The 12,829-nt window shown below is 37.0% G+C and overlaps 1 protein-coding gene across 2 annotated transcripts; it reads left to right on the top strand.

The window, feature by feature from the left end:
* Window positions 1-249: 249 nt before the first annotated feature.
* On the top strand, window positions 250-9,446 carry LOC122831003 (mannan-binding lectin serine protease 2-like). Of its 2 annotated transcripts, none has more exons than XM_044116884.1 (11): window positions 250-356; window positions 2,858-3,056; window positions 3,147-3,327; window positions 4,613-4,738; window positions 4,949-5,142; window positions 6,347-6,497; window positions 6,584-6,696; window positions 7,738-7,819; window positions 7,920-8,054; window positions 8,133-8,189; window positions 8,266-9,446. In XM_044116884.1, exons 1-11 carry the CDS (start codon window positions 343-345, stop codon window positions 9,060-9,062), a joined length of 2,049 nt encoding a protein of 682 aa, XP_043972819.1. In that variant the 5' UTR covers window positions 250-342; the 3' UTR covers window positions 9,063-9,446. The 2 variants fall into 2 exon arrangements, with proteins under 2 accessions (XP_043972819.1, XP_043972820.1); XM_044116885.1 differs by having other exon boundaries at window positions 7,741-7,819.
* The last annotated feature ends 3,383 nt before the right edge of the window (window positions 9,447-12,829 follow it).

Genomic DNA, 12,829 nt, shown 5'->3' on the forward strand with positions numbered 1-12,829 from the left:
ATTATTTCTAGATCCTATATGCTTTCGTGGCGAAACTGAGCTCAGATCAAAGTTTATTTACGACTTAAAGATGTGAATAGATAAAATTCTTGCTTGAAAATAGAAGTGCGTTTTGTTTTTGTAAAGACATAAGAGGAAATTTGACAGGGGTTGTGCTTTCACATCACTTTACAAACACAGCTGTACATAAATAGATTCATAAATGCTTACTGGTGCAACTTATAACCGAGAGCAGAAGAGGGGAAGCAAGAGGGGGTGGGGGTGTGAGAACAGAGAGAGTAAATTACAGAGGGGAAAAAAGGAAAGAGGAAAACAGACGGTTCATGTGAGGATTGTGCTGCCATGTTCAGATTAAGGTGGGACTTTTAAATTTTTATAAATCCAAATAGTTTAACATGTGCTAATCAGAACTTTAATTGTGTTTTTGTTGTGTGTCTTTCTGAGTTTATCTGTCAGAATATACAAAAGTAGTAAAAATGTTCATCAAAAGTCCTCTCTATCACTGGATTTACAGTTTTTGGCTAATAGAGTCCTAATTTAATTAATGGAGTTATTGGCTCCTGCAAAAACTTGTGCTAATACTTAGTTGACCATTTTTCAGCTGCTGTTGTGATATTTTTATTTTTAACCATTTTAGTTGCCTGAATCTGAGTTTTATTGTCTAGAAAGATGCCAGAAATGATAAATACACCTTAGAAGTAAAGGTAGCAATGTGGATCATGAGGCTGTTCGTCTGAACCTTCACTTTCCTGCATAAGGAAGAGTGACTCTTCATGGAAGTGACTGTTCCTCTGACCTGTTGTCAACTTTTTATTGCATTTGCATTGATTTATAGATAACTAAACAGTGACAGCAGCTCTTTCATTCTGGGTTTTGTTGATATTGAGTTGGCAACACGAAATCTCTTCACATCTGTAGTTCTTCTTTTTCTTCACAAAGTGTGTTTTCAACCTCTGTGGTGTCTGCTGCTAGGCTTCGGTGGAGCACTTCCTGAAATTAACCTTTTCTTTGTAACTGGCATGTCAACATGACATTCAGCACGGTTCCTCTTGAAATGCTCCACAGATCAAATTCAAAGCAACGATGAAAAGTCGTGCAGTTTGATACCGATCCAGAGGTCTGCATAGAAAAACGGAACGGCATCAAATAATTACCAAACGTCAGCATTTTGAAACAGACACTATTTTGCAATTTTTTAAAGCCTCTCCCATTAACTTTACACAGTGGGCCCACTGAACACTAATTTAGTTCTTTAAACAGGTGAGTTTAATCTTGAAAATGTGCATTAAGAAGAACATAATAGAGCCATTATTTCTGCATGCTAACATTGCTAAACATGAATTATTACTGAAAGACAACAGAGAAAGGAGCTCAAATCATCTCGTTGGAGGCAAAAACACAATTTTATTTATTAAGTTATCATTGATATCCTTTACCGTTTCAGCTTAAGAAATGAGAAAAGCTTCAAAAATGTCTAAATTTATAAATTTATAAGTTGATTCTTACGTGAAGACTTAACCTTTGTTCATCCCTTCAGCTTAGAAATCTCTGCATCTGAATAATTTATTGCTCTAATGTACTGAACAGTCAAGCATAAACACAGGAAAAGACCATGAAATAATCTTTTAGAGAAATATTGATAGGGAACATTTAGGAAGCAAAGATTGACTCAAGACTTTTGGACAATAAAACGAAGCGTACAGTAGAGGCTCTGTATTCACGGAAACCACAGCTGGCTGTTATTATTTAAAATCTACAAATACTTAAGAGAAAAAGACTCATAACTGCACATTAAAAGAGTTCAGTCACTAAATTTACATGAATTTGCACAATGGAAACTGTCTCAGCACTACTATAAAAGCTAACATTTACAGTCTTCCTCCTGGGGAACAACCAATCAGCATCAAGGGAAATAAAAGCAGCTCCTGGATTGGCTGCTTTGTGAACACGAGCCAATAACCTGTCAAGCAGTTATTTTAGTTTCCAGACCTGCATTTTATTTAAAATATTTTTGTCACAATAATAAATTTTTCTGCATGATAAATTGACCCACAACAAGTTGTTGCGATAAACGATAATATTGTTGTTTTGATATCATTTTCAAGTAATATGACGGTAATGGCACAATAATGCAAAGAACAATAAATTTAAAATTCTAATTAACATTTAACACTAGAACTGGAAGATATTTTAAATATCCCAAATAATTAAACAACAGAAACAATAAATAAAATCAACTAAATCTCTGTAAACAAACAAACAAACAAACAAACAAACAAAAGACTAGTTGAGCACCAGACTGAGGACTCCAGTCATCCAGTTTATGGCAGAATAAGGGAAAGAAAAGAGAAAAACTATAAATGATGCAAGTGGAGATGATTGCGCTTGTTTTAATTTATTATACGATTAACTGATTTATTACTTACATGGAAAAATCCATGAATGTTCAAATTGTCTGAGATTCATCTCAGGGGTGTCGAACTCCAGTCCTCGAGGGCCGGTATCCTGCAACTTTTAGATGTGCCTCTGCTGCATCACACCTGAACAGAATAATTAGGTCATTAGCAAGGCTCTGGAGAACAGATCTACACAAGGAGGAGGCGATTAAGCCATTTCATTCCAGTGTTTTGTACCTGTGGCACATCTAAAAACTGCTGGACAGCGGCCCTCGAGGACTGGAGTTTGACACCTAGAGTCACATTTCACAGAAAAACAAGTTCTTAGGCATAGAAAGTTTACCAAACTTTCACTGAAACTCATGGTTTAGGAGATCATCATTTTAATTCTTTTATTATCTCTTTTATAAAGATTTTGTAATTAAGATATTCCCTTTGTGATATTTTGCACATTCTTTCAGTCTCCTTCTTCTTCTGCTGCCCTGCTCCTCATTTTCCACGCTGCTGGGATGGGTGGAGTCTCCTGGGTATCCCGTGGGGTATTTGCCTCATTCCAGTTTAAACTGGACCAGGTGCGCGCCCAAAGGTCAAACCGTCTCCATCAGACTGATCCACCTGGACCTGGAGAACAGTCACGACTGTGAAAATGATGCCGTGAAGGTCAGGTTTAATGCTGCCTTCGTCTGTTACCGCGGCAAACTGGTGTGAATAAGCGGATAAATATATTTTGTCCGTCGTGTTTGCGCCCAGATCTCATCCAATGGGAACCTGGTAGCTCTTCTGTGTGGGAAAAGAGACTATGAGGAGCTTCAGGAGTCGGTGAATCCACTGCTGTTCTCCTCCCCTGGTGGCTGCCTCACTCTTCTGTTTCACTCCGATTACTCCAACACCAAGAGGCACACTGGCTTCAGAGGGTTTTACACGCTTCAAGGTGAGAACGAGAGACCAACCGAACTTCCACATTCAGCAAATGTTTTTAGCTCGTTTCTTGTCCAGTTCAGGCGACCTGTTGTATTTCACATAGAGGTCAGGTTTATTTTTAGACAACGAGGTACGGCTGCTAAAACTGAACTGGAAACAGTTTCGTTGTGAGTGTTAAATGTTTCACGCGTACGCTGCTTTTTCATTGTCATCACGTTAACACCTCAAAACAACGAAGGGAATGATGGGTCACATCTTCCATTTCATAATTAAATACTTTTCCACAGGGAGATTTCTAAATTTTGGCTGGAAATTTGCCCCATTTCAGATTTCTTTTGTTTTTGTTTATGTATTTCAGTAACTTCACTCACTAAATAAAACAAATTAGATAGATTATTTACAAACAATCTGTTGTTTTAAAGCCTATGTTTCTGTAATGATGATGATTTTTCTCCTTACAACACTGAAGAATATATTATTACAACCAATGAAAAATGTTTTAATGCAGAAAAGTGGGCTTACTGAAAGGATGTCTAAAAACTTAAAACTTCTTTTCAAAAATAATTTTAATCTAACAAATGTGCCTCATTCGAATCAATTTTCTAATTTGTTAAATTAGAATGTTTCTGTTTATAAAACAAATTTTAACATCAGGCAAAGATAACCTGAGTAAATAGAAAAATCAGGTGCCAAATACTTATTTTATTTACTTTGAAAACTAAATTCAAACCAACTGGGCCTTATGAGAAAAAGTAAATCCTTGCTAACAGAAAAAACAACAAGGGTTTGTTATATTTCAACAAGTCTTTGACATCGTTGTGAAGGAAATTTGTCCCACTGTTGTTGACAATCCAGAGGAATTTTGAATATAGTAGAAATTCCCCGAATGAAAAAACTGAATATCTAGAAGTTCTCTTTTTTATATTTCAGAATATTGGAGGCTAATTTAAATCTGGAAGCTAAAATATTTGTCCATGCTCTACAAGTACTTTTCATAACTTTCCAGGCTTTAAGACAGAGTAGGAAGCTTGTTTAAACGGACCGTGGCGACTTTATTGTTATCTAATCGGAGCCAAAAAGAGAAATAAATTCTGGGGCCTTTCCACTGTTGTCTGTTTTTCACCTAAATCTAATATTTGGAGCACAAAGGACAGACATTACATAAAATTCCAGAACGTGTTTCTCACAGTCAGACGATCAAAATAAATATTTAATGTACATATTGAGTTAATACTTTAACGAACATATTTTAAAGATGTTCAGGTTTTTTTTTTAATTTTTTTTTTACTTTGCAGACTTTAATGAGTGTGAGGACGAGGAAATCAACAAATGCAGTCACTTTTGCCACAACGTCATCGGAGGCTACCACTGCTCCTGTCGTCATGGTTACCAGCTGGACGAGGACAAACACACTTGTATGGGTACGGGTGACATTTTCTAACTTCTTGGCAGGTCACACACGACAAATGACAACTGGAGGAGGACAAAACCGAAACAGGAAGTGAGAATTAGAAATAGGAGAAGCAGAAGTGGTCAGTCTGGAAGAAATGGAGGCCGATCTTAGTCAGGTTTAATCATGCTGGCAGAGCGATGAGCAGGCTGCGAATGAACTCGTGTCGTCCTAATTACAGTGAGCTGCGCTGAGGACCTGTCAGGGTTGAAAAGAGGTGACGTATCCAGCCCCTCCTGGCCTGGAGAGTATGCAGAAAATACCAACTGTAAATACACCCTGTCTGTGGAGGACAACCTTCAGCTGGAGCTGCACTTCTCCGAGGGTTTCGATGTGGAGCAGAGCCCTGAGGGAGACTGCATGGATGAGCTGAGGGTGAGAATCGAGTCGCAGTACTCAAAAATCCCAGGGAGGTGTTTTTTTTTTTTTCATTAAAGCGTTACTCCCTGCAGAGTAAAAATAAAAAAAAAGAGGAAGTTGAGACTGAAGTGTTGAAAACTTGGATTAAACAACAAGAGGACATCCTGTTTGATGAGCCAGTGTTTGACTTCTTTTTTTTTTAAAACTAGTTTCACTCTTATAGATTTAGATTTTTACTATTCTATCACTGTATGAAAATTAACCTCATAATACATGTAACTGCACCAGTGAAGATGCTGCTTGCAAACAGTGTGTGAAGCAATAGGTATTTCACCTTCACAAGCTTCATTTTCTCTTTAATATTTTAGATTTGTACGTGCTACAAAAGTATTTTCAACAAATGATTTGGAGTTATGTTCCACAGGAAAATCCACAAATATGATAAACTAGCCTTTAACTACTACTAACTTATTAAATTATGAGACAGTATAGGGTAAATTAGTGAGCAAATAAAGTGTAAAGAATATAAAATATATTTTATACCTTTACCATGACTCTAACATTTGCTCGTGCTTCATTGTAGAGTTAAACTCACGTCTTACTGTGGTCAATTTCCTCTGAACAGACAGTAGCTTGAAATGAGGCATCATTCTAGGATGTTGTGGTTGCCATGATGGTTAGGTGTTGGAGTCTGAAAAAACAAACTATTTACCATCAACGACCCTCACACCATCACACCTACACCTCTGTGTTTTACACAGGCAACCACATTTTCAGATACCATCAGTTCACCCTCTGTGTTCCTTACAAAATTGTGAAAGCTGAAAGTTTGAGACATCAGACTAAAGTCCAGATTTAGAGGGATTTCTTATTCAAGTTTCTAAGCAGCAGCAGCAACAGCAGCTCTGACTCGAGGGACTCCAGCACGTGGTTTACTTTAGACATGTGAGGTTGCTAATTTGAGGTCAATGATGTTGCAGTATTCAGTGAGCGGTGCAGCTTTAATGCATCGACCTCTGAAACAAAACAAAACTTGTTCAGGGGAACAGAGTGCAAAACTGTTACAAAGATCCGCTGCAAGAAGTGTTTTGTTTTCTCACTGAAAACATATTTGTGACATTTTACATGTTTTATTTGTATGTTTTATGTTCTGCATGTTTTATCAGGTGTTTCTGAGTGTTATATTTTAAGACATGCACTGTGTTGATTTGTTTGACAGATTGAGACTCACTCTGAGACTTTGGGTCCATTCTGTGGTAACAAACCCCCACCTTCTCCTCTTCTCACTCACTCGAGCCACGTCCAAATCCACTTCCTCTCTGACGGCTCTGGGACTAACAAGGGCTTCAATATCCACTTCAAGACCAGAGGTAATGCAGCTTCTTTTAAATACAGTTCCTCTCTACCCCCCAAAAAGGATCTCTGGTATCTCTAAAATCACCGCTCTTCCCTGCAGATAAGGTCTGTCGACCTCTGACCTCAAACTCAAACATGACTCCTCTGAAACAGGAATATCATCGGGGAGAATCGGTGACCGTAACTTGTGATCTTGGCTATGTTGCAGATTCAGTGAGTCCTCAAATAACACCGGGCTACAAAAGAATATTTTTGGAAGTTGTTTATGTTTTTTTTCAACTGAATTAGGACTATTTTACACTGAATCCAAAAACATCTATTTTTCTCAATCAGGTCAGGTTTTTATTCTAATCTGATCTTCTGACTAAACTGACATTTTTGTGACATTATCAGTTAATTTCCATTAATACTATCTAAAAAAAAGATTTTAGGAGAAAAAAAAATAGTTTTTTTAACAGAGTGTATTAATTAAATAATCCAAACTTGGATTTCTGTAAATTGAGTAAGAAACGCTGATAAGCAGGGTATCAGCGTACCGGACTGATTTCACGTAACTTACACGTTTATGTAAAAATAATGTTTGTTTTACCCACAAAATTATTTTGCTCAGCAGCAAACAACAGTGTCCCCAACTGCAGCATAGAGCAGCTCATCGATGTAGCAGCTATGCAGCCTGACGTAAAAACATTTTGCTAGACAATGTCAAACATTGAGAAGTTTTAATTATTGTCATCAAACGTTATCAAACATTATTGAAGCCAAAAATACCTCAGAAATATTCAGAGCCAACCATGAAAATTAACACATTTTTATATATGTATATATATATGAATCTATATATATATATATATATATATATATATATATATATATATATATATACTGAGGGGCCTCTTAGTGGCCCTGAGTGGCTGCTTAGTTTGCTTCTGTCTTGGGCCGGCCCTGCTGATAAGGGTTATTAGAGGTAAATTGAACATTACGTCTTCATTGTGCAAAAGTAAGGGCTTGGACTTCTGTTTCTTCGTGAGCTCAGCAGCAGGATCTCTCTTCAGAGTCCAGCAGTAATCAGCCATCATGACTGCAACCCAGCATCCCAATCTTATAAGTAGCTTACTTCAGAAACCAATGTGATTTTTTGGATTCAGCACAAAATTAGTTGGGAAAACCCCAGACAATGTTTTGGCTGTTGACCAGTGTAATGTTTGTGCAAACCCTAAGCTGACATAAAGTTAATTAAGTTCTCGTTTTGTGAAGCGGGCCTCTGACGGTCTATTGAGACAGTATGACACGACCTGCCAGAGCAATGGTGTATGGGCTCCCATGTACGCCTGTGAAAGTGAGTGAGACTAAAACCAATCTGTGTTTCTCCTGCACATTGTCTTATTCGTTTTAGACGTACTGCCTCTTTGCGTGGTAACTTTTGTTTCTCGCTCCAGTTGTGGATTGTGGTTGGCCGGACCTTGGACATGACAGCATCCTTCAGCTGGTGAATGCAGATGGTCAAAACACAAAGTATGGCAGCCAGATCCAGTTTTACTGCACTTCAAATTTCTACACACTGGAAGGAAATGGTGATTACATGACTCTCCCACACTGTGGTATATCTGGTGTTGCCTATTTTTAACAGTGTGGTTCCTTAAACCTTCCAGATACAAGCACTTGTAACGCCGATGGCGAGTGGACCGAGATGCCAAACTGCAACGAAGGTAGGGGAATGCCTGCTTGACTCTTTCTGTACTAAATCACTTAATTCACTTTACTGATGACTTCTGTGCATTTCAGTGTGTGGAATGTCAGAAACGTCAAGCACAGGCAGAATTTTGGGAGGAAAGGCGGCAATGCTGGGAGAAATACCGTGGCAGCTTTTCATAACACGTCCAATGTTCGGAGGAGCATCGCTGATAAACGATCAGTGGGCCGTCACAGCAGCACACGTTGTGAACGGCGTCCCGAAAGAATCAATTGAACTCTACGGTGGACTGGTAGACGCAACAACTACTAGTAGAACTGATGTATTTCCCATTCCAATTGAAAAAATCATAGTGCATCCCGACTACAGAGGAGCCTTACCACAAACAAATTATGATAATGATATAGCTCTGATAAAATTCAGGTCCAAAGTGAAGCTCGGCCCAAATCTCCTGCCTATTTGCTTGCCAGAAGTAAACAGAGGTGTGATGGAGGGAGAACAAGGCACAGTGTCTGGCTGGGGGGCTATATTTCAGGATAATAATTGGAGTCGTTCATCAGACGTCTTACAATACGTTGACATTCCCGTTTACTCCCTCACTAAGTGTAGGAACACACCTCACCTTTATAACAAAGCCATGCCTTTTACTAACAACATGTTCTGCGCTGGAGGAAAAGGGGCAGACAGTTGCAAGGGAGACAGTGGCAGTCCTTTTGTTTCACCCAATTTGTCTTCAGGCATAGGGCCCCATTATCTGATTGGCATTGTGTCGTGGGGCACTCCCTGTAAGAGGGGTAGTGCAACAGGTGACAAGACGGGTTATTACACCAAGGTGGAGAATTATGTCAACTGGATTAATGAGATGAAGAAAAACGAAGCAGAGGGCTAAAAAAACAAAAAAAAACAACAACACTCTTCTCAATCACAATTAATAACCATCTATCAGGGCTGATCAAATTATTGATACTAACCAATTTTTAAAATTTCTTGAAATCAAATATTCCAACATTAGCATGAAATCAATAATATTTAAGAAGATGCACCAAATACAGTGCTTCATATCTGTATTAAAGGAAGTGTTCACAAATCATCTACAGACCATTTTAGATGCTAACCTGTTTTGTTTAAGTGTGACCTAATCCATACTCACAAATCTATATCAAGAGTATATTCTCCACATGGATAAATTTATCACAATGCTTTGTAATATATGTCAGTTACATATTTTATAAAGTTTGTAAGCTTTGCCAATAAACAATTACCTTTATTTTAATTGGGGGTTATCACATTAACAAAAGAATATCATCTACTTTTAACACAATTTTAAGTTTGAAACTGAGGTTTTAAACATGCCATGTTGAAGAAACAAAAATCTTCAACAACTGTTCATGTTTATGCAGATTCATTAGTGTTCTTTCTATATTTTACCCAGTCCTGTCTTAAAACACTTAATGTGATGCAACTTAAAAAATTGTCTTTGGAATACTTTCAGTCACAACAAACAGACACGATTAAATAACAGTGTTCTTTCAGCATGAAGTATGTTTGAACATTGTTAGCTAACCTATTTCAAGCACTGTTCAGGATCAACTTAATCAGGTTTATTCATGAAGGTACAACTGTAACATAAGTTGGTTTCTCCTTCAATAATGAATCAAGTCTGAACGGAAAGCTCTGAGATCATGAACAACCTGGCAAAAATAAAAAAATAAAATGGTCCGCTACACAGCGTGAACTGAAACCATGGCAACACTTCCTGCTTACGTTCTCTGAGAGTAAGGATTGTGGGAATCTTCTCTTGTAGTTAGAAAAGAGAAGCGTCACAAATCTAACATCTCGGTTTGCAATATTCATAACTATAAACAAACTCAAAATAAACTTTGTTTTTTTTTTCCAATTAACTTTATTTAAATGAAATTAGTATATTTATAATTTACCTACCATCAGCGTAGAAGGCTGCACAGCATTCTAGGCTGTCAATTGTCGTCTGTGAAGCGACAAGTTTTTTGTTTAATTTCTCCAGTTCTTTTTGAAGAAATTTGATTTTGTTTTCAGCATGAAGCCCTCAGTTTGTTGAGCCTTTTTTTCAATTGTTTGCAGGCTTAGCTGCAAAAGCCTCGTGAAGGTACAACTGTAACATAACTGGCTTCACGGAGAACAAAAAGTACATCTGCACAATGGTACTGTAAAAAAAAAAATTGTTAAAATATTTTATAATGACACTAATACTTTACAGAACAGCACCATAAATAATAAATTCTAGGCTGTCAATTGTCTAATAGCGACAAGTTTTTGTTTAATTTCTAAATCTTTTGAAAATAATTTTACATTTGTCAGAAACTGCCACTCATTGTCTGTTTTAAGAAAAGGAAAATTTGCAGGTTGCTGCACTAATACTTTACAGAACAGCACCATAAATAATAAATAATATTAATAATCTAATATGGAGAGTATTCCATCACTCTAAATACTTCATGTGAAACATGTTTAGTTTGAGAACAAAAGTTTAAAACACAAAAAAGAAAGAAAGATAATTTAAAACTTGACACAGGAAATAAATAAATCTTTTAAAAATACATTTACATATGAAATACATGAAAACTGCCGGAAAATAAATTTACTTAAAGCTGCTAGAAAATAACTTTATTGAATGATATGAAGAAAAAGAAAATGACTCATGTGACCGAAAGAAAATAGATAATCGGAAATGGGAAAAAAATCAGAATTACATCTAAGATTATTTTAACAATAGAGAAGGGATACGAATATTGGCAAGCTCAGAAATGAAAATGACCCCCACCCCCCACCCCCATTAATAGACTAGAAAATTTGGGATGATATAAAATCTTCTTTATAATGTGCTTCTGTTTTGTAATGCTTTAAGCCATTATGGTGTTAAAAGAAAAACCGGGGAATTTCAAACCATTTTCATCAGAAACGGACTGAAAAACGTTCCACTCATATGTCTGAATAAAGATGTAAAACCATATTTATTTCAATTAATCTGCGAAATAATACCCACCGTATTATGGCTTACATGTATAAGAAACGTGATAATGTTACGAATACCTTTAAAAGTTTCGTATTAGGTGATATTTCAGTACGTTTTCTCATCAATATGCGAGAGTTTAGAGCGATGTCACCAGGAGACTCAGAACCCATCCAATCACTGAACAGATGTTTAGAACAGATAAATGTGTGGATGTGCCAAAACTTCCTCCAGCTGAACAAAAACAAAACTGAAGTTATTATTTTTGGACCTAAAGAGGAACGATCTAGAGTCAGTGCACAGCTTCAGTTATTACAACTAAAAACCAGTGATCAGGCCAGAAAACTGGGAGTAGTGATGGACTCTGACCTGAACATTCAGAGCCACGTAAAGACAGTCACAAAGACGGCCTTCTATCACCTGAAGAACATTTCCAGGATTAAAGGACTAATGTCTCAGCCAGATCTAGAGAAACTCATCCATGCGTTTATCTTCAGTCGTATTGATTATTGTAACGGCGTCTTCACAGGTCTGTCCAACAAATCAATCAAACAGCTGCAGCTGATCCAGAATGCTGCTGCTCGTGTTCTCACTAAAACCAGGAAGATAGAGCACATAACACCAGTTTTAAAGTCTCTCCACTGGCTCCCTGTAGCTCAAAGAATAGACTTTAAAATACTGTTGTTAGTTTATAAATCACTGAATGGTTTAGCACCACAATACATTAAAGATCTGCTGCTGTTGTATCAACCTTCCAGAACTCTCAGGTCTTCTGGTTCTGGTCTGCTCTGCATCCCCAGAACCAGAACCAAACGAGGAGAAGCAGCATTTAGCATCTATGCACCAAAAATCTGGAACAAACTTCCAGAAAACTGTAAAACAGCTGAAACACTGACTTCCTTTAAATCTCAACTAAAAACCCACTTGTTTAGAGTTGTATTCGAAACGTAATCAATTGCAAATTTATTGATGTTGTGTTTTTATTGTTGATTCTATGTTGCATTGTATTTTGTGTTTGATTTGATGTAAAGCACTTTGAAATGCCTTGCTGCTGAAATGTGCTATACAAATAAAGTTTGATTTGATTTGATTTGATATGCGATACCGCAACAGGGCATGCTTTTCTCGGCACAACACTCCTGTAATGGCGGTCCTCCATTTTGTTTATAATTCACGTGTTCCAACTTCAGGCGAAAGTTACGGTATTTTTTTTTTACCTAAAACTTCATAAGTATTGTTAAGGAAAATAATTATTTTTAGTGCTTAATACAGCTAATCTTACCCCAGGTGTAAAGGTTATAATGAACAGTCTGATTTTGAACAAATTTCTTAATTTTGTGTCAAGGATTTACAACTAAACTATCAGAGGTCAGGAACTACATCAAAAAGATTCTTTAGGAGTGTTATCAGGGCCCAGGAGGAAGCCATAAAATTAACATCTATTGCAGGGCAGAAGCCTGTATGGTTCACAGAACAAAGGTTTTCAGAACCACATCTGACATGGTTTAAACTCAAATACAACATAGAATGTTGAGATCATTAACATTTTTCTAAGTATTAATAGCAAGTTTATAATTAAAGTGCATTATCTAAGTTTAGAATGGTGAATGCTGAATGTATTTGAAAATTGTACTGTCTATGATAATATCTGAACCAGATGGAAATTG

This window comes from Gambusia affinis, linkage group LG05 (assembly GCF_019740435.1).
Source record: "Gambusia affinis linkage group LG05, SWU_Gaff_1.0, whole genome shotgun sequence".
In the NCBI taxonomy this organism is placed as follows: domain Eukaryota; kingdom Metazoa; phylum Chordata; class Actinopteri; order Cyprinodontiformes; family Poeciliidae; genus Gambusia; species Gambusia affinis.